At 51.3% G+C, this 20,661-nt stretch overlaps 7 protein-coding genes and 1 non-coding gene across 8 annotated transcripts; 3 read left to right on the plus strand and 5 right to left on the minus strand.

Moving 5' to 3' along the window:
* Positions 1 to 256: 256 nt before the first annotated feature.
* HD553DRAFT_t45 lies at positions 257 to 362 on the plus strand. The gene has a single exon. It is a non-coding gene; the product is annotated as a tRNA-Leu (tRNA).
* Positions 363 to 1,178: 816 nt separating this feature from the next.
* HD553DRAFT_310566 (putative O-acetyltransferase CAS1) lies at positions 1,179 to 5,057 on the minus strand. The gene is made up of 9 exons (XM_046179854.1): positions 4,620 to 5,057; positions 4,430 to 4,516; positions 4,044 to 4,362; positions 3,277 to 3,941; positions 2,934 to 3,197; positions 2,773 to 2,871; positions 2,691 to 2,708; positions 1,561 to 2,624; positions 1,179 to 1,473 (listed from the first exon to the last, which is right to left on the minus strand). Exons 1-9 carry the CDS (start codon positions 4,741 to 4,743, stop codon positions 1,348 to 1,350), a joined length of 2,766 nt encoding a protein of 921 aa, XP_046037244.1. The 5' UTR covers positions 4,744 to 5,057; the 3' UTR covers positions 1,179 to 1,347.
* Positions 5,058 to 8,013, minus strand: HD553DRAFT_310568 (WD40-repeat-containing domain protein). Its single transcript, XM_046179855.1, has 10 exons — positions 7,937 to 8,013; positions 7,802 to 7,848; positions 7,508 to 7,725; positions 6,961 to 7,417; positions 6,643 to 6,883; positions 6,407 to 6,563; positions 6,145 to 6,322; positions 5,916 to 6,041; positions 5,615 to 5,751; positions 5,058 to 5,467 (listed from the first exon to the last, which is right to left on the minus strand). The coding sequence occupies exons 1-10, from the start codon at positions 7,937 to 7,939 to the stop codon at positions 5,442 to 5,444; spliced, it is 1,590 nt and encodes a 529-aa protein (XP_046037245.1). The 5' UTR covers positions 7,940 to 8,013; the 3' UTR covers positions 5,058 to 5,441.
* Positions 8,014 to 8,354: 341 nt separating this feature from the next.
* HD553DRAFT_323693 (uncharacterized protein) lies at positions 8,355 to 10,576 on the plus strand (the record flags this gene model as incomplete). The annotated part of the gene is made up of 5 exons (XM_046181413.1): positions 8,355 to 9,089; positions 9,143 to 9,339; positions 9,458 to 9,503; positions 9,538 to 9,585; positions 9,740 to 10,576. The coding sequence occupies 5 exons, from the start codon at positions 8,355 to 8,357 to the stop codon at positions 10,574 to 10,576; spliced, it is 1,863 nt and encodes a 620-aa protein (XP_046037246.1).
* A 156-nt stretch (positions 10,577 to 10,732) lies between these two features.
* Positions 10,733 to 12,190, plus strand: HD553DRAFT_335106 (uncharacterized protein). Its single transcript, XM_046182180.1, has 4 exons — positions 10,733 to 11,289; positions 11,507 to 11,914; positions 12,019 to 12,108; positions 12,175 to 12,190. Exons 1-2 carry the CDS (start codon positions 11,049 to 11,051, stop codon positions 11,878 to 11,880), a joined length of 615 nt encoding a protein of 204 aa, XP_046037247.1. The 5' UTR covers positions 10,733 to 11,048; the 3' UTR covers positions 11,881 to 11,914; positions 12,019 to 12,108; positions 12,175 to 12,190.
* Positions 12,191 to 13,983: 1,793 nt separating this feature from the next.
* HD553DRAFT_341697 (uncharacterized protein) lies at positions 13,984 to 15,047 on the minus strand (the record flags this gene model as incomplete). Its single annotated transcript, XM_046182659.1, has 4 exons — positions 13,984 to 14,028; positions 14,099 to 14,195; positions 14,277 to 14,436; positions 14,519 to 15,047. 4 exons carry the CDS (start codon positions 15,045 to 15,047, stop codon positions 13,984 to 13,986), a joined length of 831 nt encoding a protein of 276 aa, XP_046037248.1.
* Positions 15,048 to 15,456: 409 nt separating this feature from the next.
* Positions 15,457 to 16,921, minus strand: HD553DRAFT_310575 (uncharacterized protein). Its single transcript, XM_046179856.1, has 3 exons — positions 16,128 to 16,921; positions 15,810 to 16,047; positions 15,457 to 15,737 (listed from the first exon to the last, which is right to left on the minus strand). Exons 1-3 carry the CDS (start codon positions 16,684 to 16,686, stop codon positions 15,701 to 15,703), a joined length of 834 nt encoding a protein of 277 aa, XP_046037249.1. The 5' UTR covers positions 16,687 to 16,921; the 3' UTR covers positions 15,457 to 15,700.
* On the minus strand, positions 16,922 to 19,468 carry HD553DRAFT_283953 (peptidase family M48-domain-containing protein). The gene is made up of 10 exons (XM_046178192.1): positions 19,150 to 19,468; positions 19,027 to 19,075; positions 18,831 to 18,943; positions 18,358 to 18,721; positions 18,059 to 18,202; positions 17,947 to 17,952; positions 17,809 to 17,882; positions 17,636 to 17,741; positions 17,405 to 17,563; positions 16,922 to 17,334 (listed from the first exon to the last, which is right to left on the minus strand). Exons 1-10 carry the CDS (start codon positions 19,455 to 19,457, stop codon positions 17,035 to 17,037), a joined length of 1,623 nt encoding a protein of 540 aa, XP_046037250.1. The 5' UTR covers positions 19,458 to 19,468; the 3' UTR covers positions 16,922 to 17,034.
* Positions 19,469 to 20,661: the final 1,193 nt, after the last annotated feature.

Genomic DNA, 20,661 nt, shown 5'->3' on the forward strand with positions numbered 1-20,661 from the left:
CGTCGATGACAATGGTCTCGGAGGCACTGACACACTGGATGTGCGGCACTCGACCTTTCCCCTCGAATGTTAGACCATGACACCATACAGGTGCGCTCCATACCATCAGACAAGCTTGCGCTGGGTGCTCCAGTTGAGGTCAGGGTGGCTACCGGGCGAGAACTGTAATTTCCAGATATTGTATGGACAGGATGTTATGTCGGTCAAGATCTTTCTGATCTGATATTGTTGTTAACCGCGGACCCCGAAAATTATAGGACAGATGGCCGAGCGGTTAAGGCGCATGACTCAAGCGCAAGCTTACCTGTTTTAGGTGTATTCATGTAGGGAAACCTGCGTCGGTTCGATTCCGGCTCTGTTCATTCATCTTTTTGCCCTGTTTGCGCGGTTTTTGCACGATAAAATCGTTTCCTGCAAGTACTTGCGCGTCAAGCATATCTCGACTCTCTCTGTCCTGTCGCAGAGAGGCGTTCGTCCTGGTAGGCTTGTCCTCGTTCTTGGTGTAATCCTAGCGACGTCACATTGCGAGCTTGTTGCCCTGACGGTCCCCTTGGCGGTATGACCACGCTGATATTACCATTCCCTCCACAATTTCGCCAGGTATTATCGTCCGAATACTCATATTGTCAATCTAGCGCAGGCTTGAGACGGAGTCTCTCCAGGTTCAGTGACCCAGCAGAGCATCAAGACAGAAGGACATGGTTTTGCCCTTGTGTCAAACGTGGCGGAGCGCAGCTCGTTGTCGGCTGTCCTCCGGTTAGGGCTGTTCCTGGTGGATGTTGCCCTGACGGGGGGACAAGAGGTCGAGGGCGTCAAAGCCGCACTCTAAGTTGATCACTAAACTGGTTATAATTGGCAGAAAAGGAAGAGCGGCGATTCTTCATAAGGCAGACTTACCTGGACAACAAGTGGTGAGTCGAACCTCACCAGCGCCACAGAATGCCTTTGGAGGTGACTATGAGGCGAGGCGATGAAGCCATTTAACGTCTCAAAATCTAGTCACGACCAGTAAACCGAGCTGGAACACGACGGCCGCGGACTCAATCGCCCTGTCAGGTTCGATGCAAACCGTCTCTAAATGACTCGAGCATTTCGCCCCGATAAGGTTCCTCTTCGGGAATAGTACGACGAAGGACCGGGCCCAAGCGCGCCCAAGCGGATACATCATAGCAAGACAAGAGCATGAAAGGCGGTCCTCGACCACGACATCAACAAACTCGCGACAGGGAACGGACCATTTGATGATAGAATCGTTCTAGGCTGTCATGTAAATGTATGCGATTCTTCATGTCTATCATGCCCAAATTCATTATTACGCCCCCTCTACGCTCTTCCGAAGTCTAGTATCTAGTATAAAAGGTTCAGGATCCACAAGACCACCAGTGTCAAGCTCAGCTTGATCGAGGGTCTCGTCTTGGCCGCTTCCGTAAAGGCCGCTACCTGGGGGTGTGATGAGAGTTGGTTGAGGATGCCCTAATGATGACGACGACGAGACGAGCCGAGAGTCAGTCGAGCTGCAGACGATCCCCCATGAGCTTATAAGAGTACTCGTCCACTCACCTTGGCGTTCGACCTCCTCGTCGCCGTTGGCGGTATTTCCTTTTCGAGCAAGCCCTCGTTGTCGACATTGAACTCCTTGTTGGGTTCGTCTCGGTTCATGAGCGCGATCGATTCTGGTACAGCCCCAGCGCTACCATTGGACCCGATTGCATCGACCACGACTGTCGAAGCCGAAGGTGCAGTGGTAGGTGCAGAGGCAGCGGTAACCGGGACCGGCAGACCAGCTGGCTTCTTCTTGGGCAACCCAACGGCCCAGTCGGTAATCTCGCCCGTCGCGTTGGACACCTTGTAGCTGAGCCAGATGAACACGATGGTGGAGAGGACCAGGTTGAGCGGTCTCCACCGCGTCCCCGGGATGACCATCAGGATCCCCCTGGTATCCGATGCCATCCAACCGTGGAATTGCAGGATGAACGTCTCCAAGGAGCATTGTCCGATGAACATGAACACCTTGGACGAGGCCGATCGAAGCAAACCGCTAGCGTTCCGCAGGACAATGAACGCAAAGATCGGGATGGCCGAGACGACGGGATGATAGTCGTTGTAGATGAACTTGTTGGGAAGCGAGAGTTGGAACCAGAAGAACCAGATGAACGCCAATACGGACGCTCCGATGGCGCTATTCCTGGCCATGGCGAACCAGGGTTTATCCGGGAACCTCAACTCTTTGATCTTGATGTAGGCGTACGAACATAGCATGCCTCCGTAGACGATGTAGAGATCGAGCGAGACCCGGAAAGACCATTCCTTGGCGGACCACTGGATCCCAAAGACGAGCTTGAGGACGGTAAAGATCCTCTCCATGATCCATCCTTGCTTCATGAACAGCGCGACCAAGACCCCAGAGACGATGATCTTGGGCAACAAGAACGCCGGCTTGTCGTTGTACTTGTGCCCGACGAGCATGGTCGCGTAGATGATCATGTACCACCACGAGACAAGGGGTGCAAAGTAGTAGAAAGCATAGTCGGTGTTCATCGTGTAGGGAAGGACGACCGAGAGCAGGTTGAGTCGGACCATGACCATCGCGATTCGCTGAAACCCGAATTCGTTCTTCTTGTAGTCTGTCGATAGATGAATGATTAGTAGCCTGTCCAATCTGGGCTCTGTGGCTCAACTTTTCTACGTACAGTAAGTGAAGTGTCCATCTGCATAACGTAAAGGCGTCAGCATCAGCGAGACGAACAAGACCATACCCACTGCAATACTCACATCCCGTCATGAACAGATAGGAAGCAACCAGCACCCGGATAGAGTTATAAATCCCCGAAATCTTGGAAGCTCCGAAAAAGTGGTAGATCAGGATGGCGACTACAAAATCCACAATCAGCAACTTGCGCGCTCTGCAAGACGAGAAAAGAAGGACGACCCACTCTGCATCCATCCTTTCCACTCGTCGGTCTGTTCCCGGTTCAAGAATCCCATATCCTTATCCCGTCTGACCGTAGTGATCAACCCGATCCCCAGAGCGATCAGTACCAGGATGCTAAACGTCCATACGTTGTACTGTTTCTGTTCTTTGAGGAAGACGCTCGTCCGGTCGGCCAGGAAGAGGTAAAGGATGGCCGTACCGAAGATAGTGAACGGCATGGCGGCTTTGGGGGGGACGAGCAGGTGGTTGTTCTTGGCCGCAAATGCTGTTTTTGACAAAATCCTCATTCATCAGCCTATCGTCCTGCCAGGACCACGTACGGGCCGGCATCGAGTTGCACTCACTCGTAGCCTTGCTCCTCAGCAAAATACTCAGAGGCGCCCACGCACAGACGAAGAACAGTACGACGACTTGCATGATCGTCAACCTCTTTTCCCTGCGACAACACGCCCCGCTCATCTCGTTCGCCATATCATTACACCTATACCCCAACAAGATCTCCGCTTGCTTCTTGACGATCTTGTCGGAATAGTGCAAGCCGTCCTCGGTCTCTGAGGGGACGAGCAGGTCGTTCAAGACCGTAGGGATGACCACGGGGGCGGTCGTGTGGGTCGAAGGGGTCAGGCCGGAGGTATGGCTGGTCAACAGTCGGGCGAGAAGACCAGAGTTCATAGCTTCTACGTCGACGTGGTTGATCGTCTCTGCTCGATCGGGGTTCAACCTGGAATCCACCGGCCTGGTCACAGGTAAAAAGACGATACTGTCCGCGATCCCTAGGCCGTCTCTGAGCATGGGCATAGGTGGAGGCAGGAGGTGTGATTGCGATTTAGGCTGGGAAGAGACGATCGAGTTGAAAGTCTCGTCTACCATCGTCGTCCAGGCGCTTAGACCCCCGGAAGAAGGGTGGCGCAGGTACCAGAGGCCTGAACCGAGGACGAGGAGGGAAGAGGGGGAAGATGTGGGGCGGCCGAGATATTCGATCGTCTTGGTGGTATTGAGGAAAGGGTCCCTATACGAGCCCCCACGCAGAGGAAAAACGAAATCAATCGCCCATCCGCTTTTCGCCTTTTTTTATCTGGTCGATAATGTCTTGCCAGCGCGCGGGACTCACCACCAAAAGCTAAAGACGACCTCCCCGCCATTCTTCCCCTTCACCCTGACCTCCTTGTCGGTATGTTTATCACCAGCCGATGCCCCTGCCGCTCCAGCCAGAGAAGGGTCCATAAGCTGGCTCGCGGCGTGGTAGACCTGACGGACGGTGGAGTCCCCGATGAACCTGATCGTTGCTGAGGACTTGCCCGCGGATAAGGAAGAAGAAGAAGAGGAGGAGGAGGTGGGGGAGAAGAGGGAAGAGAGACCGGTAGGAGGGGAAGGTTGTGGAAGGAGGCATTTGCTAAGGAGCGCTGGGGTCGGTGTGGAGAGGATACAGCCTAGGTGAGGATGAGGTTTGATTAGGTTCGTTCATCAGCGAGCGATGAGCGCTGGGTTTGAGCTGACCTTCTGGTTGCCAATTCGACCATGTACCAGGGTCTGACCATGAACCGGTCGTCAACAACGCTTCACATCGATAAGGATCCGTCCAGCCTGTTTCGTGAAGCGTTTCCCAGAACCATTTTCTAGATCAGCACTGCCTTCCTCGGAGATAGATATAATAGAGCCTGCTTTGCTCAAGTAGCCGTGTACTGACCTAGGATACCCCAACGCAAGACGTTCCCCAGCACGATAGCTCCCAGCAACGCGGCCGCTCCATAGTGCAACCAGTTCGGGTTGATCCTCCCAGCCGCCGCCTGTTGACGTGACGCGGCGGACATTGTCGTCGGAAACGAAAGTTGCCGGCCTATGATATAGTTCTCGAGCGTTTTGTGGATGGTATATCGACTCGAGATCGTAGAGATAGGTCGGAGGTCCTGATAGTAGAACTCGAGAAAGTGTCGTTCAACCGTCGGGGTCGAGCGACGCTAGGGGTTGATCGCCGGAAGCAGCTGCCCGCGTCCCTTCTCTCTTCTTTTTGCTTCCGAAACCGTAAATTCGCTTCAGGAACCGACAATCGAAGGAGGTCGATGTTCACCTAAAAACTACTGGCTACTGGCTGGGGTCTTCGTACTCGCCAACCAGATATCCGAGCTGGATTGATGCTTGATCCATGAACTCAGATATAGTGGGAAGATACTGCTCGCCAACCTTCCCATCCGGAACTGCGATCCGATGACACCTCTGCTCGCGCCATTCCGCACCCTCGCTCGCTAGCCGATGAGATGAGTCGTGGTTTGTCCCCCAGGGACGCTAAATTGAAAACTACTATACCGACGAGGGGTGGCGGGTCGATGATCGATGACCGATGACGATGACTACAATCGGTAGACCTCCCTCAGGAAAGTTAATTAGAGTGTAGAATGTCGTACAGAGGGTACTCGTACCGCGTGATATGAGGATACAACGAATACATAACGGTACGGTAAAAGTACAGTAACCGGCGACATGAACACGAACAGAACCACCCAGATTCCCGCTAATGTTGCTCGGCAACCATGACCTCTGCAAGGAAACAAAAACCCCAAGCGTGAGCTATCATGTCCACTTCCATGTCCACTTCCACTTCCGAGTGAACAAAGTGACGCCTCGCGACCAAACAACCCCCCAACAAAACAAAAACCCTCCAGCCCGACCGACTCAAAAACTCACTCTTCCTCTCCGCCAAAGGCTTCTCCAGCCCCTCCCTCGTATGTCGCCTCCGATTGTCGTCTTTCGTCTTCCGGGCGTCCAACATGGTCTTTTTGAGGGCGGCGGCGTTCTTGATGTTTGACGGGAGACGTCGTTGCCTGCCAACGTTGATAGAAAGGAAGAAAATAATGTGTAGCAGAGGGTGATATGGGGCGTGATAAAAGACGAATAGGTCAGGGTTTGTGATTTTTGTGATTTGTAACGTGTAGCTCGGGTTTGGGTATGATACCAAAAGAAGGCTAAAAGAGCTAGAACGACGTACCTCTCGATCTCCCGGACTCCCTTTTCGTTGCCCCACTTTTCCCGCAACTTGCGTCGATATTCCATCGACTGTCTTTCTCTCGTATCGATCGGTCCCAGTTTAGCCGAGGCGTTCGTCTTCCAGATCCTAGATCACCGGCAATTACATTGCATATTCAAACGGAGTTAGAGCTTGTAAGGGAAGGGTAGGGAAGGAAGCAGGCCGAGTGGGGAAGATAGACTAGACTCACCTGACATTCCCATCGTCCGACCCAGACAAGACGAAATCCGCAGTAGGCGTGTAGACCGTATCGAAAACACGTTGCATTCGCTTGGTATGGTACGTATCCCTCGATCGGCCTTGGTCCCGGTTCCACAGCCTGACCGTTCGGTCGTATGAGCCGGAAACGAATTCTTCTCCGGTAGGACCTGTTCATATGGCGTCATTGTCAGTTATAGTGATAGAGTGGAAATCTGGAGAAAGGTGTGGGGGGGGGGGGGGGGGGGACTCACTCCAATCGCAGCTCATCACACCGGCCACGTGACCCTTGTAGATCTGGGTCGGGGTCTCCATCTTACGAAGGTCGAAAGTGTAGAGGTTGTGGTCTTCCGAGGCGAGCAGGAGGACGGTAGGTAATGTCGGGTTCCAGGCCAACGAGTTGGATTTCATCTGCAGAGAGGGCCGGATAGCAACATTAGCTCGTGTGGGGTGTGAGATTCCGCCACAAAAACCAAACACTCGGACTCACGTTCATGACGATCCTTCTCTCCGCCTTGCCCGTCCGGATATCATAGAGACACATCGTCCGGTCGTTTCCGATACTCGCAAGCACGCTCGTCTCGGACTGGTTGAATTTGACTTTTGTCACCGTCTCCAACGAATTTGAGAATTGCAAGTTGGAGAGCGCGCTGGATTTGGTCGTGTCCCAGATCTGGACCGTGTTGGATGCCGTAGCGAAGATGTTGTCTGTCCGGTGGTGGTCGATGCCGCTACGAGGTCGAGTTTGTTAGTCTCGGCCATCTGGCGAATCGTGAATCGGTTCTGATTTGCAGACGAGCGTACTCACTTGAAACCGAATTTGCCTTGGTACACCATCAAAGGCTCCATCTTGGCCGCTGCCGCATCCCTCTTTGCCTGATCCACGATGTTCAGCCCGCCACCTTCTTCCTCGACGAACGCATCATCGTCCATGTCCATCCCATCTTCCCCCAACCTGGCCTGATCTTCATCCAACATCCCTTTCCCCAACTCTTGCTCGTCGGCAGCTTTATAAGCGTTCCCTTCGAACCCGCCGATCCCGTCTTCGTCGAGGTCCGACTCGTTCTCGACGACGTGGGAGAGGTGGTTGGAGATCCTCATGGTGTTCCAGAGTTTGACGGTCATGTCGTAAGAGGAACAGGAGAGGAGGTTTCGTTTACGGTCCGAAGTGTGGGAGGTGAAGGTTACGCCGGAGACCATGCCTTTGTGGGCTTGAGGGAGTTTGAGGAGAGGTCTTCGGAGAGGAAGGGAGTGCAGTATAACCTCTAGAGAATTGTAGTTGCCACAGAAGACGATACGATCAGCTTTCGTCGTTCTGATTCAGAAGCAGACCAGCGATCCGTCTCCTAGCTCACCTCCATCACCGCCTCCACCGGCTACCACGCCCACCCGTCTCGGATCTCTAGCCAGACAATACACTCCATCTTGATGACCCTCGATCGCACCGACGAAAGGTTTCGCAAACATCCTGTCCATCTTGGCGGCGGTTACTGCTCGAGTGTATTCACGGGTCTTTGAGAATGGATGGAGGGCTGGGTCGAGGTTACGTTGGAGAGGATGAGGTGCCGCCGAGCTGTATGGGCGAGAAGAGACAGTATCAGAGGTCAGTAGAACACCCTATATACGTTTCAGAGGCTCGCTGAGCTTACGAAGCGGGCAGGTGGTCGTCCAAGGACCTGGTGATAACCTTGATCTTCTGTTACGAGGCGATTGCAGACGGGATTCAATTGCAGCTCTGTCCCCATGTCGCCACGAGCCTCGTATGACCGGAAACGTAGGCTCACCATTTCGTACGTATGATCCCTGCCTGCTTATAGTGGTTTTACGGTATTGGGAAGTACTGCTGACAGCTGGACCGAGGTTGAGCAGCACAGGATCTCGAGATGAACATCGAGTTGTGTGCGAGACCCTCGGTCATTCGAATAATTTGTAGCAAAACTCTGATCACGTAAGCATGCCGGCATTGACCTCAGGCTCGCTCGCAAAGGTTTCAGCGCTCGTTTCAGCCGTCAATCCGCAAACTTTCCTTTCATCGATCACCTGCAAGTAGCATGATCATTGAAGCCTGGATGGCGAGAGTCTTGAAGAGTATATATAGTCACATATAACTGTCAACAGTCAGCACATCTCTACCCGAGAAGCGCTTCAGCTTCAGTTCTATCTCTAAAATCAGTATCTAGCGCACGAAACGCATTAAGGGCAATGTGGCATAGCCCCAGGCCCAGAACCCCCTCTTCTGTTATCCCCTACGATGAAAGTTTACATACTTTCGTTGTTCCCTTCAGTTATGAGAGTCTGTACTCCTCTCTGGTTGAACAGAGGAAACGCTTAGAACCGGGATTAAGCTCGACTCGCTCGCGCAGCTCGTCTCGAGTGGCCTCCTCAGCATCCACGGCTGAAAAAGCTGAGAGTACTCCTGATTCGACTGTCGCTCCTGGCACTTCATCTTCAAGGCGAAGTAGGCTGTCAACAGCTGAGCTAGGAGCTTTCGTGGTGTCCAATCTGGGAAAAGAGGTTCAAGCGATACGGGTGCGACTCGATCACGAGCAGTATCGCAGAAAGCAAAGCGAACGTCTCAACCGCTTATGGGAACTGATGAGGAGAGGTGCTTCGATCTGTCAAGCTGTACTTCGATACGAGCATCTCCTCGTTGCACTTGCAGTCCATGGAGAGGAAGTGAGAATCATCAGCAATTGGGTTAAGCAGATCAGATACATTCTGTGGAAAATGTACCTACCATGGGCGGAACAGGTCTCAGAGAAGGAGAAGAGGTTGGAACTCATCCAGGGTCTGACGGAGATTGAAACCAACTTGGTTTGGTATGGGAACTTTATGGCAGGATGGGTCAAGGCGCAACCCCGCAGTAACAATGAGCCGGGACCGATCGGTATTATCAGCAGCATCGGTCAATTTAGGAATGCGTTGAAGTTGCTCAAAGTTGAAGAAAAGAGCCTCAACTGACTCGAACTTGTATATGCATTTGTATACAGCTTTTGATCATACCGCGATGGACCTTTGTTCAGCTTGACACACGTGTCGAAGCCTGCTCTTTACCTTTAATACGTACAAAGGACTTTGCGTTGATGTGCCTACCAGAATACCAAGACAGGCCGGTTTTCGGGGAGGCTTATCGCGGAAAGGACAGAAATGGATATGATGGTATACAGACGAAATGGCTTACCATTTCGTCAGTATATGCTCTGTGTGCGAGGAGAGCTGTATTAGGTTGAGTAGACCAAACTATCGAAATAAACATACCTCGAACCAAATTTGTTTGCCCGCATTTGAACCGTCCGGCCGATCAGGACTGCAGGCTCACATATCTTTTTTCGTCATCGAGACGGTGATCTTGTAAGTCGATGTCGTCATTATTATTGCGACCTAGAACTTTCCGCTGGGCGTTTCATCGCGCGACTTTCCTTTGATGTGCTGCGTGAGTTGTCGGCATTCTCAGCCAACATGCACGGGGTAGATGTGAAGGCGAGAGCATTATATAACAGGGGTCGACAGTGGTTTCGACGCTGAAGAAAGGGACCCAGTTTCGAGGCGTAGCTTCCCGTCCGATACACTGATTGCCACATCTACAGTCGAAACATCGCGCACGGTTACAGTTTACAATGCCAACCGAAGGACTCGGCGAACAGTCGATGACCCCTTCTACTATCCCTTTCTCCACCAGCATAGCATCATATGCTCCTTCTGGTATCACTGTTGAGGACCTTAGCTCTCTTCTTACCGAACAATACAATCGTATCAAGGAGGAAAAAGTGCAAGCCCAATCGGAAAGAGACTCTCAGGGGTTGTCTTTTCTCACCTCCCAGGGAATATCTACTGAGAACACTGTAAGGCTTAGAGATGGACCGCCCAGGCAGGCATTCAACTATCGCCCTACAGGAGCGAACCCTACAGAGCAAGATTACGCAATCGCTAGAATCGGCTCACAGAGGGGTTATATAACGCAACTTACCGAGGATCTTCACCTCCAACGTGACACCGACAATCTTAAACCCATGTGGGCGCTTATGACAAAGGGTGCTGCCATCTTCCAGGAGATCTTCCGGTGTAACATCACCATGGACGCATTCGAGACTGCAAAAGCAGCTGACATGGGTGTAATCGATTGGAGCAGACAGGTCAGGGACATGTTGCAAGGGATGTACAATTTCCCGGGAAAGGACATGAACGGAAAGAGGGTGAAATTCCTCGAGGGGTTGGAAAGGCTCAAGGAGAACATGGTGTGGTATGCAGAATTCATGAAACGGTACCTTGACGGCAGTGAAGTTGGACCGGGGCAGGATGAACACCTAGAGAGACTTAACAAGATTGGGGAGGATGTTGCGGCTTTTATCGAGGAGTTGCAGAGGCTGCAAGATAAGCAGAAGAAGTTAGAGGAAGAGTCTTATGAGTCGGAGACTGTTGTCTAATCGTGTACAAAATGTAAAGGTACAATCTTGTTGATTCATTATTTCGAGATTATAGTAGTATAGCCTTCATCCATGAATATCCCAATGTCAAATCTCTTGGAACATGCTTCGGTTTTTGGACCGCAGGTTATGAGAAGCCAAACATTGCATTTCTTACAAGCTGAATTTTGATGAGAAGCGCACAAAGCCCCTTGCATGAGAACCTTGCAGGCCGCAGGAGACCTTTGCGCGCGAGAACCTCTTTCCAGGCCTGACACGCCAGGGGCCAGGGGTAGACTTTCCTTTGATCTGTGTTTGAATGACATCAAGGTAGCCTGAATGGCGAGAGCGCCACGTATAGGAGAGGAGATCGTTCCGTCTTCATGCTGGCTCAAGCTCAATCATTTATCACTTTCCTTGTCTTTCGAACAAGCGCTTCTTTGTCTCTTCCATCATCTAGCAGATCATACTTGATACGCAACGCAAAGCGACAATGGCAGAGCAGATCCCTGAACAATCATTTGCCGCTCCTTCTACCCGCTTCTCCAACCTCACAGAGGACTTTGCGCCTCTGACTCTTCAAGAACTGGATGCCTCTTTGCAGGAACAGGAAGCTCAGATCACTGCGGAAGGAGCCGAGCTTTCGGCTATCCGTCCCTCTCGTCAAAATCCCTCCTATCTCCGGGCGATTAGGACTCGAGAGGTCGACCCATCCACTGTCATTGGGAGCTCCAGTAGTCTGACACTAGGGGAAGGACGCCTCATGTATGAGTACTCTCACGGAAAATTCCAGTCGTCCGACCCCGGATGAGCTGAGAGAAGATGTGCGGCGTCGGATTGGAACAAACGCATCGGAGATGTGCGCCGAAGGGCTGAAACATTATAAAAACGACAACGAGCATTTCGAACCTTTGTGGAAGTTGTTGTCACATGGTGTTTCCATCTGTTAAGAGGTACTTCAATCTGAGGTACTTTACACTGCTCTTGTATCCCGTGGGGCTCTTGTGCGGGAAGGGGTTGTCAAAACATGGAGCAGAACAATCAAGCTCATAACGCAGAGAGCATACAAGAGCATAGTCAGGCAGAAAACAGCAAAGGACAAGAGGATGTTGGCGATTGAGAGTCTGGAAATCATCGAGAAGAATTTGAAGTGGTTTGTGGGCTTCCTCAAGGGATACATGGGAAACTTCGATGCCCTCGATGACAACGAATCCGTCAATGCTGTACGTCCTCACTATGAGGAACTTGACAAGATCGCAAGGTGGATCGACGAATTCTTGGAAGAATCTGCGAAGTTGAAAGAGAAAGCACTGAAGGCAGAGTGACCAAACATGGGTGACGTATCTACGTCGGTGTGTCGTGCGTTCTATATCTGTTGTATCACCATAGTTCCTGACTCGATACAGCGTCTGATGACATGTTCGCTATCTACTTGTACGGATATCTGATGACGCAAAAATCAGGATGTCAAGACAGGATGAGAAGCATTTCACGGAACTTGCAGAAATTGTCCTCATGGTCTCCTGCCGACAAGGTACACTCCAAGTACAGCACTTCGGGATTACTGAATCAATCAATATACTGCCTCTATTCGAGACAAGCTGTTCGGGTTGACATACAAAGGTGTTACAATTCAACGCCCGCTACCCGGCAAGTACAGAGAAGGATCAAGCATCGTTCGAAGACAGGGTAGACGACAAGGTAGTACGAAGTTCAAAGGGGTCCGGATCAGGACTCCTTGTTGCTGGAACCGTCCATCGCTTGGACCTTCCGACGTTCTAGGTAGTCTTGCGCACGTCGGAGACTAAAGACGAGCAGATGTGTCAATTAATCAGAGTGAAACTAGTAGAGTGTCTCTCTCGTTATTCACGTACAGCATCTCAACAGCATCCACACCCGTAGACCTAGTCTTACTGATATCCGGGTAGATAATCGCACCGGCTCTTTTTTTGCTCCCACGGCTTCCCGAAGCGGATTCCCCCTCGTTCTCCTCGATCAAAATGCTGCGAAAGAATACAATCATGAGAACCCACTCATACGAATCTTTATCGACTACGCACCTGCTCTTCCTCTTGGTACCGCTCCCGCTCGCTTAAGGCATCGTTGTTTCTCCCACTTTATCGGCTTTCTTTTTACCTTGCATTTTGGGTCCATCTGTTTTAGCCTTTTTTGAAGATCCAGCGGTCGAATTGGTGACTTGGGATACATTCCAATCGCCGCAGTATCGGTTAGTCAGCAAACGTCTCATAATAGAAAGCTTTATCGATCGTGTCACTCACGATGACTGGGAATCAAGGAAGACATCTTGATCTTGCTCGAAATCCCCGCGAAAGCGTAAAAGTTCATCTTCGAAGCGTGTCCATCGAAACTGTCCGCATCGCTATCCTTGACGACTTTATGGGAAAGCTCGTTATCGTCCTCCATGTTGCATTCCACGGTAGTCCTGACGACTCCGGATCGGATAGGGTGTTTGTTGGTGAGTTTTCAACAGTGGTTCTTGATGTTGATCTCGAAAAGAGCTTTGGTAGCAGGAGAGTCCGAACCAAGCTGAAGGGCCTCATCAATGGCGGTGCAGAGCTGCCTGGCGAGGTATTTCAACTCTGCCCAGTTCATACAGACGTCTCTTCCTCGAGGTCCAGGTCTGTAAGATTGTTCAACTCGGTAGGAAAGGTACTTTTCGATACGCTCTGCGAAATCAAGAGGCACCAATTGTCTGATCAGTGAAAAAATCGAGTCAAAGGATGGTATCCGTACAAGACTTGCTCGTGATCGTCCTAGGTTGGATAGCCTAAGGGACATCGTTGCTCCTGCACCAGGCGAAGTAGGAATCGAGGACGCCGTTATCGAGATTACCGAGCGTAGAGGAGCCTGATTCGGTCGTCAGATCAGAGGTGGTGCGACTGTTGGAGGTGCTAGTCGACATGGCAAAGGTGAATGTTCGGCGTTGATCGATTTCGATAGTTCGGTACCAGCGAGGTTGCTGATGTTGGCGTATCACAGAAGCTATTTCGAAGGTATATCCAATAATATATGTTGGTCTTGTGGAAGTCTGTCGGGCAGTCGTGGGACTCTATGACATGTGTGCGAGTCGAGAACGATCGTGACTAGGAAATCAAGGGATCAATCAAACGGTTTCATGACGAGCCTAAGAGGTCACGCTAAGGCTGACCCCGGACTCGACGTCAACCGATCTATCAGATATGAGACGATACACCAAGAAAAAAAGGTTCGTCTACAGTCAGAATGGTCGCAAAGCTCCTTCAAATTACGACGTGGGATGTCGACGGGGCGGCGCACCAGAAACGGGCGTATAAAAGTTATCGTTCGTAAAGAGTGTTGGAAACATAAAACGATTCTGTAATCTAATGGTACAACCCCGTGGCCCTCCTAAGGGTAATCTGCAAACTCGATGCGAAAGCCCAACAGCCTCACGTCTCGGCAGTGTCACGCTTTTCGGCCTCACTGTTTCCGATCTATAAGAGCCGGTTCAAATGATTCCATCTCCGACTTCGAGCAGCAACGCGAAAACGTTTGAGAGATTACCGGATGATTGGCGATACGGTTCGTCAAGATCGACGTATGATGCAATCCTTTATTGAGCATGTAACATAGGATTGTGGTTGCTTGATCCTTAATCGATCTGATTCTCAAAATACGAATACACTCAGCCTCGTAAATCTAGCAGATCGCGGTTGAAATACAATGGCATGTAATAGCTCACGTGTTGTACCTGTTCTCGGTCTTAGCCCTGCAACTTCCACTTCCTTCAGCTCCCTTATGATCGGCGGTGTTGATCATCAACTGCGCTTTCCACGTCTCAGCTCGTCTCTTTAGGACAAGCCGATTCACCGCTCTTTCCCGCTGTTTCTCAGTCGCATCGCCTGAAGGGATCATGATTCGCGGACCTAGTAGACGTCAGTATGGAGAAGCCGAAGACGTCTTATGAAATGAAACGACACCCACAATCAAGGGGGTTGAAAATTTCGTTCATAAAACCTTCGTGACGAGCTTCCTGCTTTAGCCAGAGCATATGGCCGATGAATTCGTCGAATTCGTCTTTCAGCGAGTCTGGATCGACCTCCTCGACCGAAGGGTCGGTACGAAACGTCTCCGCAGTGTAGACAACCGGATAGTAGGTCATCAGGTCAAAGAGATGAATCTTAAGAGCCCAGTCGATGACCGTCATCTTGGAAGTCTTCCTATCGTGCCTCGCGGTTGCAAGATTGTCGTAGACGACGGAACGCATGTCCATGGTACATCCTTTGAGCTCTGGCCAGGTCATACAGACGATTTGACCGTCGCCGTTCTTATGCACAGAGGTTTCAACCCGGTAGGTGAGGTAGAGGATGAGGCGGCTCTCGATAGAGGAGAGTTCGATGTCCGAAGATCTATCGGTCGAGTTGCACCACGATCGATAGTTGTAGAGAGCGTCGTCGAGGTTCTTTCGATCCGCCGAGATCGAGGCAGTGAGATTTTTGGCCTCGGCATCCATGTTGGGTGGGTGAGGCGGAGTGACTTTCTCTTCACCAACTCGTTATAAATTGTGTGTCTGTGTATGAATCAAGAACCGAGTGTATGAGTGTTTCGTCGGATCATAGACGGCAGCGATATGGACGAAGGCTTGAATGATGAATGTTGATGACGATGTTGCGAACGCTGAGAAGCACGAGTTTCACCGCGGATCCTTTACCGCGCCACACGTTGACCTTGGACTCGCCGCACTTGCATATGGCTTACTCGATTCTACTGCTACAAGAACAAAAGAGCTATGCTAAAAGAACGAAAGGGTTGAGCGCTTTGGCTTTTCGTAATCTGACGATTCAAATGCGTTCGAGTTCGGCCGGGCGATCAATTTTTATCGTAATGCATAAGGATGATGGATATATCTTGTGGAACAAGTCCCTTTTCGTAAGTATATCGTATGGCCTAAGGCGATGTTTGGTAATGATACAACCCCGTGGTTTTCCTAAGGGTGACTATGTCGTCGAAGAGTCCGGAAGCCTGTAACAGTCTCGCGAGAAAGTTACAAACTCGGCACGTATCCTTGTTTAGTAGCGGGATCGAACTTGAGCGCAGGAGTGCTGCATGATCCTAAGACGACCACGAGGCCATAAGTCGGTCCAGCGGGGTACCACGCGACGTGCTCTAACCGCTTCGCTGTTTTTGCTTCTTGTTCGAACTACTGTATAAACAAAGGTTGGAGGTCAGACCCTCTCATGTTGAATGATGACAAATCATAGCTGGACCGACCTACCCTTGTTGAGTCTGAGGAGTTTCGCCGCTACCACTCCCGCTGGCCACCCCATCCCCGCCGTTGCTCCCTCCCGCACTCCTCTTTCCAGTCTCGGTCGGAGCCGCCCTCTTCTGACCTTGTCCAGCTCGGCTCCTGTTCTCTGCCTTTTTCGCCATGAGCTCCTGGTAAATCTTTCTGATGGCCTCGTCGTCGGCAGGATCCGAGAAATCATCCTCCATGTAGCTGTCCGACACATCCGCTGGAAGTGAGAGCAGGAATGGAGCGTTTTCACGTCAGTTCTGGTTAAGCGTTAGAACTTTGATTGATGAGACTACTGACATTCATCGGATTCATTGAGCCAATTCAAGTCGAACCCTTTATTCTCCCCTATGATATCCCCGCACATCAACTGGTCCGCGAATCCATTAAAGCTATCTTGGTCGTCGTCTTTGACGATAGTACGGGTGACTCCTCCGTCGTCCGATTCGTCCAGGGAGCAGTCGATCGTGATAGACCTCTTCTGCACGACGACCGGATGAGTGTTGGTAAGCTCGTAACAGTGGCCTTCGATACCGAGGTCGATGACAGCATGTAAGCCTGAAGCACGTTCCAAGTTGAGAGCGGTCACCGCGATGTTACGAAGCTGTCGCCCGAGGACCTTTAGGTCTTCCCAGGTCATGCAGGCATCGCGACTTTGATCCGCACGACGCGATTGCTCGACCCGGTAGGTTAGGTAACGATTGATTCTATCGCTGAGAACGCTGATGGTCGAAAGATCTGCGTCGAAGTCGGCTGGGACCTTGGCACGTTTGCACCAGTTCTGGTAATCCTTGAGAACCGCGTCGAGACGTTGCTGCGATTGAGCGCCGGTCGTAGGGGTAGTGCCTTTGGACGCCATTGTGTTGAGGGAGGATGATACAGGCCTTGCGAGGTGTTCGTAATCGAGGCTGAGTGTATGTTTAGGAAGAAGGAGTAAGCTGCGTGTAGTGTGAAAGCATTATTAAAGGACATTCTTGCAGTCGATATAGCATGAGAAGCAACCCGTTTCATCGAGGTCGCCCTACCGCCCAGCCAATTCTGACCTTGGACTCGTCACCCAGGAATTCTTCTACCTGACACGCTACACCTGGAAAATAAAATCCCGTTGTCGGTCGGACTAACCTGTGCTATGTGATCCGTTGCCTATACTGGTACATCTGGGTATTAATTACATGCTCGAGATATCCTGATCCTCGTCGATGATTTATCATACAAGCCGAACCTGCTCCGTCACCGGCTTCGAGGCAGAGGGCAACTTACCCCCATCTGCTCGCTCAATGCCATCCTGTTTCTGCTCCCTCTCAACCTGCTGCATTGCGACTTCCGTATCGACCACCTCCCTCGCTCTGATCGCCATGTTTTCTTTGTCCTGTTTCTTCTCGGCCACCTCGGTCGTCCGTGCCTTGTCGGCTTCCTGCTTCTTCTGTAGTCTCCGAGCGATAGTCTGCTTGTAGACATCGCTCTGTTTGTATAGCTCCAAAGCTTTCGGCATCAACCTCGCCAGGGCCTGTAATAAATTCCGCACAGGATAAGCGACGACGAGAAGTGGCATCTTACTTTCCCACCATTCGGCTTACATCTTGCCGGACGTTGCTCGTAGGATGAGTCTGTAATAACGACAACCTATCCGAGAGGCTCAACGGCTGTCCTCGCGAAGCAGCATCCGCCTCGACAGCGGCCATCAGGTCCCACAAGTCCAGCGCTGCTCTCGGGTCGTACCCAGCTTCCGCCATGAACTGCCCATAGCATACCGTGGCCGTCAGTCGCGATTCACCGGTAAGACTGAGGGAGCAAGGCCAGGGACTCACGTTCAACCCGACCGCATCGGCCTCCATCTCCAACTTTCTTGAATACGCTCGTTCGGCGACGACGTTGTTCAGCCAGTTGATGAAGAGTCCAGCCGAGTCGGTGATGCTATTGGCGTCATATTCTTCATCGGCACAGGTCTCGGTGATTAGAACAGGTAGGTAGAGGAGCTTACAAGGGAAAGGATATCGTCAAGGCGAAAGAGATACCTCGAAGGACGTCGAATGCGACAGCGGCGATGTTCAAGAACTGCAAGAACGACCAAAGTCAGCGTAGTGGTCGAGATGGTTTCATAGGGAAGTCGAATACTTACTCCTAGCTATCAACGGGTAAAAGCAGAAGACGAGTAAACGCAAATAAGTTCATTAGCAATGCCCCATTTCCCAGTCAGCCTGCGATTCTCTCCTGTATATCAAACGACTCACATTCTCCACCGCATGTCTCTGCGTAACATGGGCGATCTCGTGAGCCAATACGGCTGCCAGCAGCGTATCATCATCGACCAGGTCGACCAGACCGGCGTAGACGAAGATGTCTTTGGAAGGGAGGGCAAAGGCGTTGATCTTGGGCTAAAGGAAGAACCAGTACGAGGGTAAAGGCGTCGTTTCGGACAGAGATGGATTCAATGGGAGGTGGGCAAAAGAAGTAGGATCAACGTAATAATATATGGTCAGATATACGGTTTAACCAGAAAGCTCAGAGGTGAAGTCCAAGCGAGACTTACGAGATCCACCACATACAAACTCCAATCCCCGCCTTCTAGCACTTTGAGCGGATTGGCCGATTCGGGTCTAAAAGGCATGACCGCCGAAGAAGCCTTGGCACTCGGTTCATACCTCGTCCCTCCTCTCCCGTCACTCCCACCCCCACCTCCGACTCCCCCACTATTCCGTCGTTCTCTTTCCGCTATGACCTTGCTCAACTCGCTCACCCGATCTTTAGGGGGCCAACTTGCACCGTGGATGACTGTTTGGTCTTCTTCTTCCAGGGCTTGAACGAGACGGGTACAGACTCGGGAGACTCGTTGGGTCAGGGGGGAGGTGGAGGGGAGGAGAAGAGGGCCATCGTGTGTGAGAACTTCGTCGAATCTGGATTTCTCGAATCAGACGAGCGGATACGGATTGTAAGGGAATGCGAGGTTCAGGGTCAGCACAGTGCAGTGACGGAGGACAGGAAAGGCAAGCGGAATTGACAGACTTTTTCATCGACCAAGCCATCTCCTCATTCTCGCTCATCAATAACAGCCGCCATCGATCTGTTCTTGGGGATTGATCCAGCCCCAGGGCGAGGACTAGGCAGAAGGCGATGATCTGTACACAGGGGAACGAATTCAAGGAGGTTGGATTTGTTCAGCTAGCTAGCTTGGAAACGAGAGAGAGTTCCGGGTACTTACGGGGATGTTGACAAGGATCATGGATGTTCTTCGATACTTTTGCCATAATCTATCATCAAGCGGAATTCGAACCGGTCGTGAGCTACAGGTTCGGCATAATTCGAGCGTTTCTCGGTAGCTCACCTCCACCTCCAGATGAACGGCAGGGTGATCAACGATACCCGTGTCACGTTCAACAACGCTCCTTTCAGCGCGGGCAGGGCGAAGAAGAACACATCATGACGTTTTGACGTCGAATGAAAAGTCCGGCGGAGAGGTGTGGAAGGTGGTGGCCGGCTGTACCGGGTTATATCAATTAGAGTGTGAATGGACGATGATGATACGTCATTCCTCTTCGGAAATGACTGTGATAAACCGAGTATTGACCGGTAGCTAGTGGCGATAACGGGATATCTCGAGCCTGGTCTTGCCAGGCTATTCCGGATGATCATCTTACGAGGTTAACAACGAGATTCAACAGGTCGAGAAGCTGAGATGGAGGTAGGGTTGTTGTTGGGTGGAAGTTTGTTCAACCCCGTGACCTCGGAATTGTCCGGAAGCAGAACGACGCGGAAGCATATCCCGGGAGAAGCTCGAGCGAGTATCAAGTATGAGAACGTCAGAACCTTCGCGTCTTACAATCATGCACATCTTGCATCTCGCCCACAACACGATAGCATCGCTGTTGCCCAACATAGCGACTCTCGATACGCACTCCAAATTACAAAGAGCTGCACAAAAGTTCGTACGTCCGTTACCGCTGTGTCTGCACGAACAAGACGGCAGACGAGAAGCGAGAAGCTAATCAGACTTACAAACCTCCTTTGGAACCGATCAGAACGCTTACGGCTCGAGGAGATCTCTTGCTATTTCGTTCGTAGGTTATATGGCATAGAAAAATGTCGTGGAAGTCACTATCTCACATCAGTATACTTTGGCGCTCCTCCCGGTGCAGCGAGCCCGATTCTGGCGGTAAACGGCATCTCCGCCTCGTACAGTCCGTGCGTCCTTTGGCTTCTCTCGTAAATCTTCGAGCCTGACAGACTGATTTGAGATTCTTAAGGTGATATAAGATTCCCAAAAGGAAACCCGTTGCGCGACTGAGCGTATCATAGTCGCCGCAACCCTTCACCTTGAGCTTTCACGGACGGTCTCGGTGAGTCTGTAATGCTTGATCCTCCAGCTTTCATTACCAGTCAAACCCCATTGAACGGATTCTTCTGGATTATACATCATTCAGATAGGCCCTGTGAAGAAGAACCAGGCTTGCTGCAACAAGATCATTAGGCGACCTTGCGGAACTGCAACGTGAGCAATAGATCGTCTGGCGATTCGCAGGGGAGCTGTACTGGGAAGGCGCGACTGAAGTTGAGACCAGGTGCTCTCTACTTATTGAACGATCAGCTCTGCTGAGAGACGAATGCGATACGAGGAAATAGCAACATCTTCCAAGAGAAGCTGAGATCTAAGCTGGGTTTGGCACAGAGTGAGCCACGTGATCGTTTGTTGGTCTTCTGTGCTAGACTAACAATTACGTAAAATAGGTCGATCGATAGCAACGTCTGAAGATGTCTAGCATGGAGACGTTCTGGGAAGGAGAGGATCAATTCTTGGCTATGCAGGAGGCGAAGATGGAAGATCTGTGGGACGACAGTT

This window comes from Filobasidium floriforme (assembly GCF_021052385.1).
Source record: "Filobasidium floriforme strain CBS 6241 chromosome Unknown HD553scaffold_9, whole genome shotgun sequence".
Classification (NCBI taxonomy): domain Eukaryota; kingdom Fungi; phylum Basidiomycota; class Tremellomycetes; order Filobasidiales; family Filobasidiaceae; genus Filobasidium; species Filobasidium floriforme.

What these genes read in the sequence shown, in the direction of transcription:
- HD553DRAFT_310566 (XM_046179854.1), bottom strand. Translation starts at nt 4,743, where the DNA reads ATGTCCGCCGCGTCACGTCAACAGGCGGCGGCTGGGAGGATCAACCCG. An exon ending in GTCGAATTGGCAACCAGAAG is followed by an intron (nt 4,363 to 4,429) that starts GTCAGCTCAAAC and finishes ATCCTCACCTAG; the next exon opens with GCTGTATCCTCTCCACACCG. An exon ending in GCTGAGGAGCAAGGCTACGA is followed by an intron (nt 3,198 to 3,276) that starts GTGAGTGCAACT and finishes TGTCAAAAACAG; the next exon opens with CATTTGCGGCCAAGAACAAC.
- HD553DRAFT_310568 (XM_046179855.1), bottom strand. An exon ending in CGGTGGAGGCGGTGATGGAG is followed by an intron (nt 7,418 to 7,507) that starts GTGAGCTAGGAG and finishes ACAATTCTCTAG; the next exon opens with AGGTTATACTGCACTCCCTT. An exon ending in TGTGATGAGCTGCGATTGGA is followed by an intron (nt 6,323 to 6,406) that starts GTGAGTCCCCCC and finishes CCATATGAACAG; the next exon opens with GTCCTACCGGAGAAGAATTC.
- HD553DRAFT_335106 (XM_046182180.1), top strand. Translation starts at nt 11,049, where the DNA reads ATGGCAGAGCAGATCCCTGAACAATCATTTGCCGCTCCTTCTACCCGC. An exon ending in CACTGTCATTGGGAGCTCCA is followed by an intron (nt 11,290 to 11,506) that starts GTAGTCTGACAC and finishes CCATCTGTTAAG; the next exon opens with AGGTACTTCAATCTGAGGTA.
- HD553DRAFT_310575 (XM_046179856.1), bottom strand. Translation starts at nt 16,686, where the DNA reads ATGGCGTCCAAAGGCACTACCCCTACGACCGGCGCTCAATCGCAGCAA. An exon ending in GCTCAATGAATCCGATGAAT is followed by an intron (nt 16,048 to 16,127) that starts GTCAGTAGTCTC and finishes TCTCACTTCCAG; the next exon opens with CGGATGTGTCGGACAGCTAC. An exon ending in ACTCCTCAGACTCAACAAGG is followed by an intron (nt 15,738 to 15,809) that starts GTAGGTCGGTCC and finishes TTGTTTATACAG; the next exon opens with TAGTTCGAACAAGAAGCAAA.
- HD553DRAFT_283953 (XM_046178192.1), bottom strand. Translation starts at nt 19,457, where the DNA reads ATGATCATCCGGAATAGCCTGGCAAGACCAGGCTCGAGATATCCCGTT. An exon ending in TGATCCTTGTCAACATCCCC is followed by an intron (nt 18,944 to 19,026) that starts GTAAGTACCCGG and finishes CCCTGTGTACAG; the next exon opens with ATCATCGCCTTCTGCCTAGT. An exon ending in CGAGCAACGTCCGGCAAGAT is followed by an intron (nt 17,335 to 17,404) that starts GTAAGCCGAATG and finishes AATTTATTACAG; the next exon opens with GCCCTGGCGAGGTTGATGCC.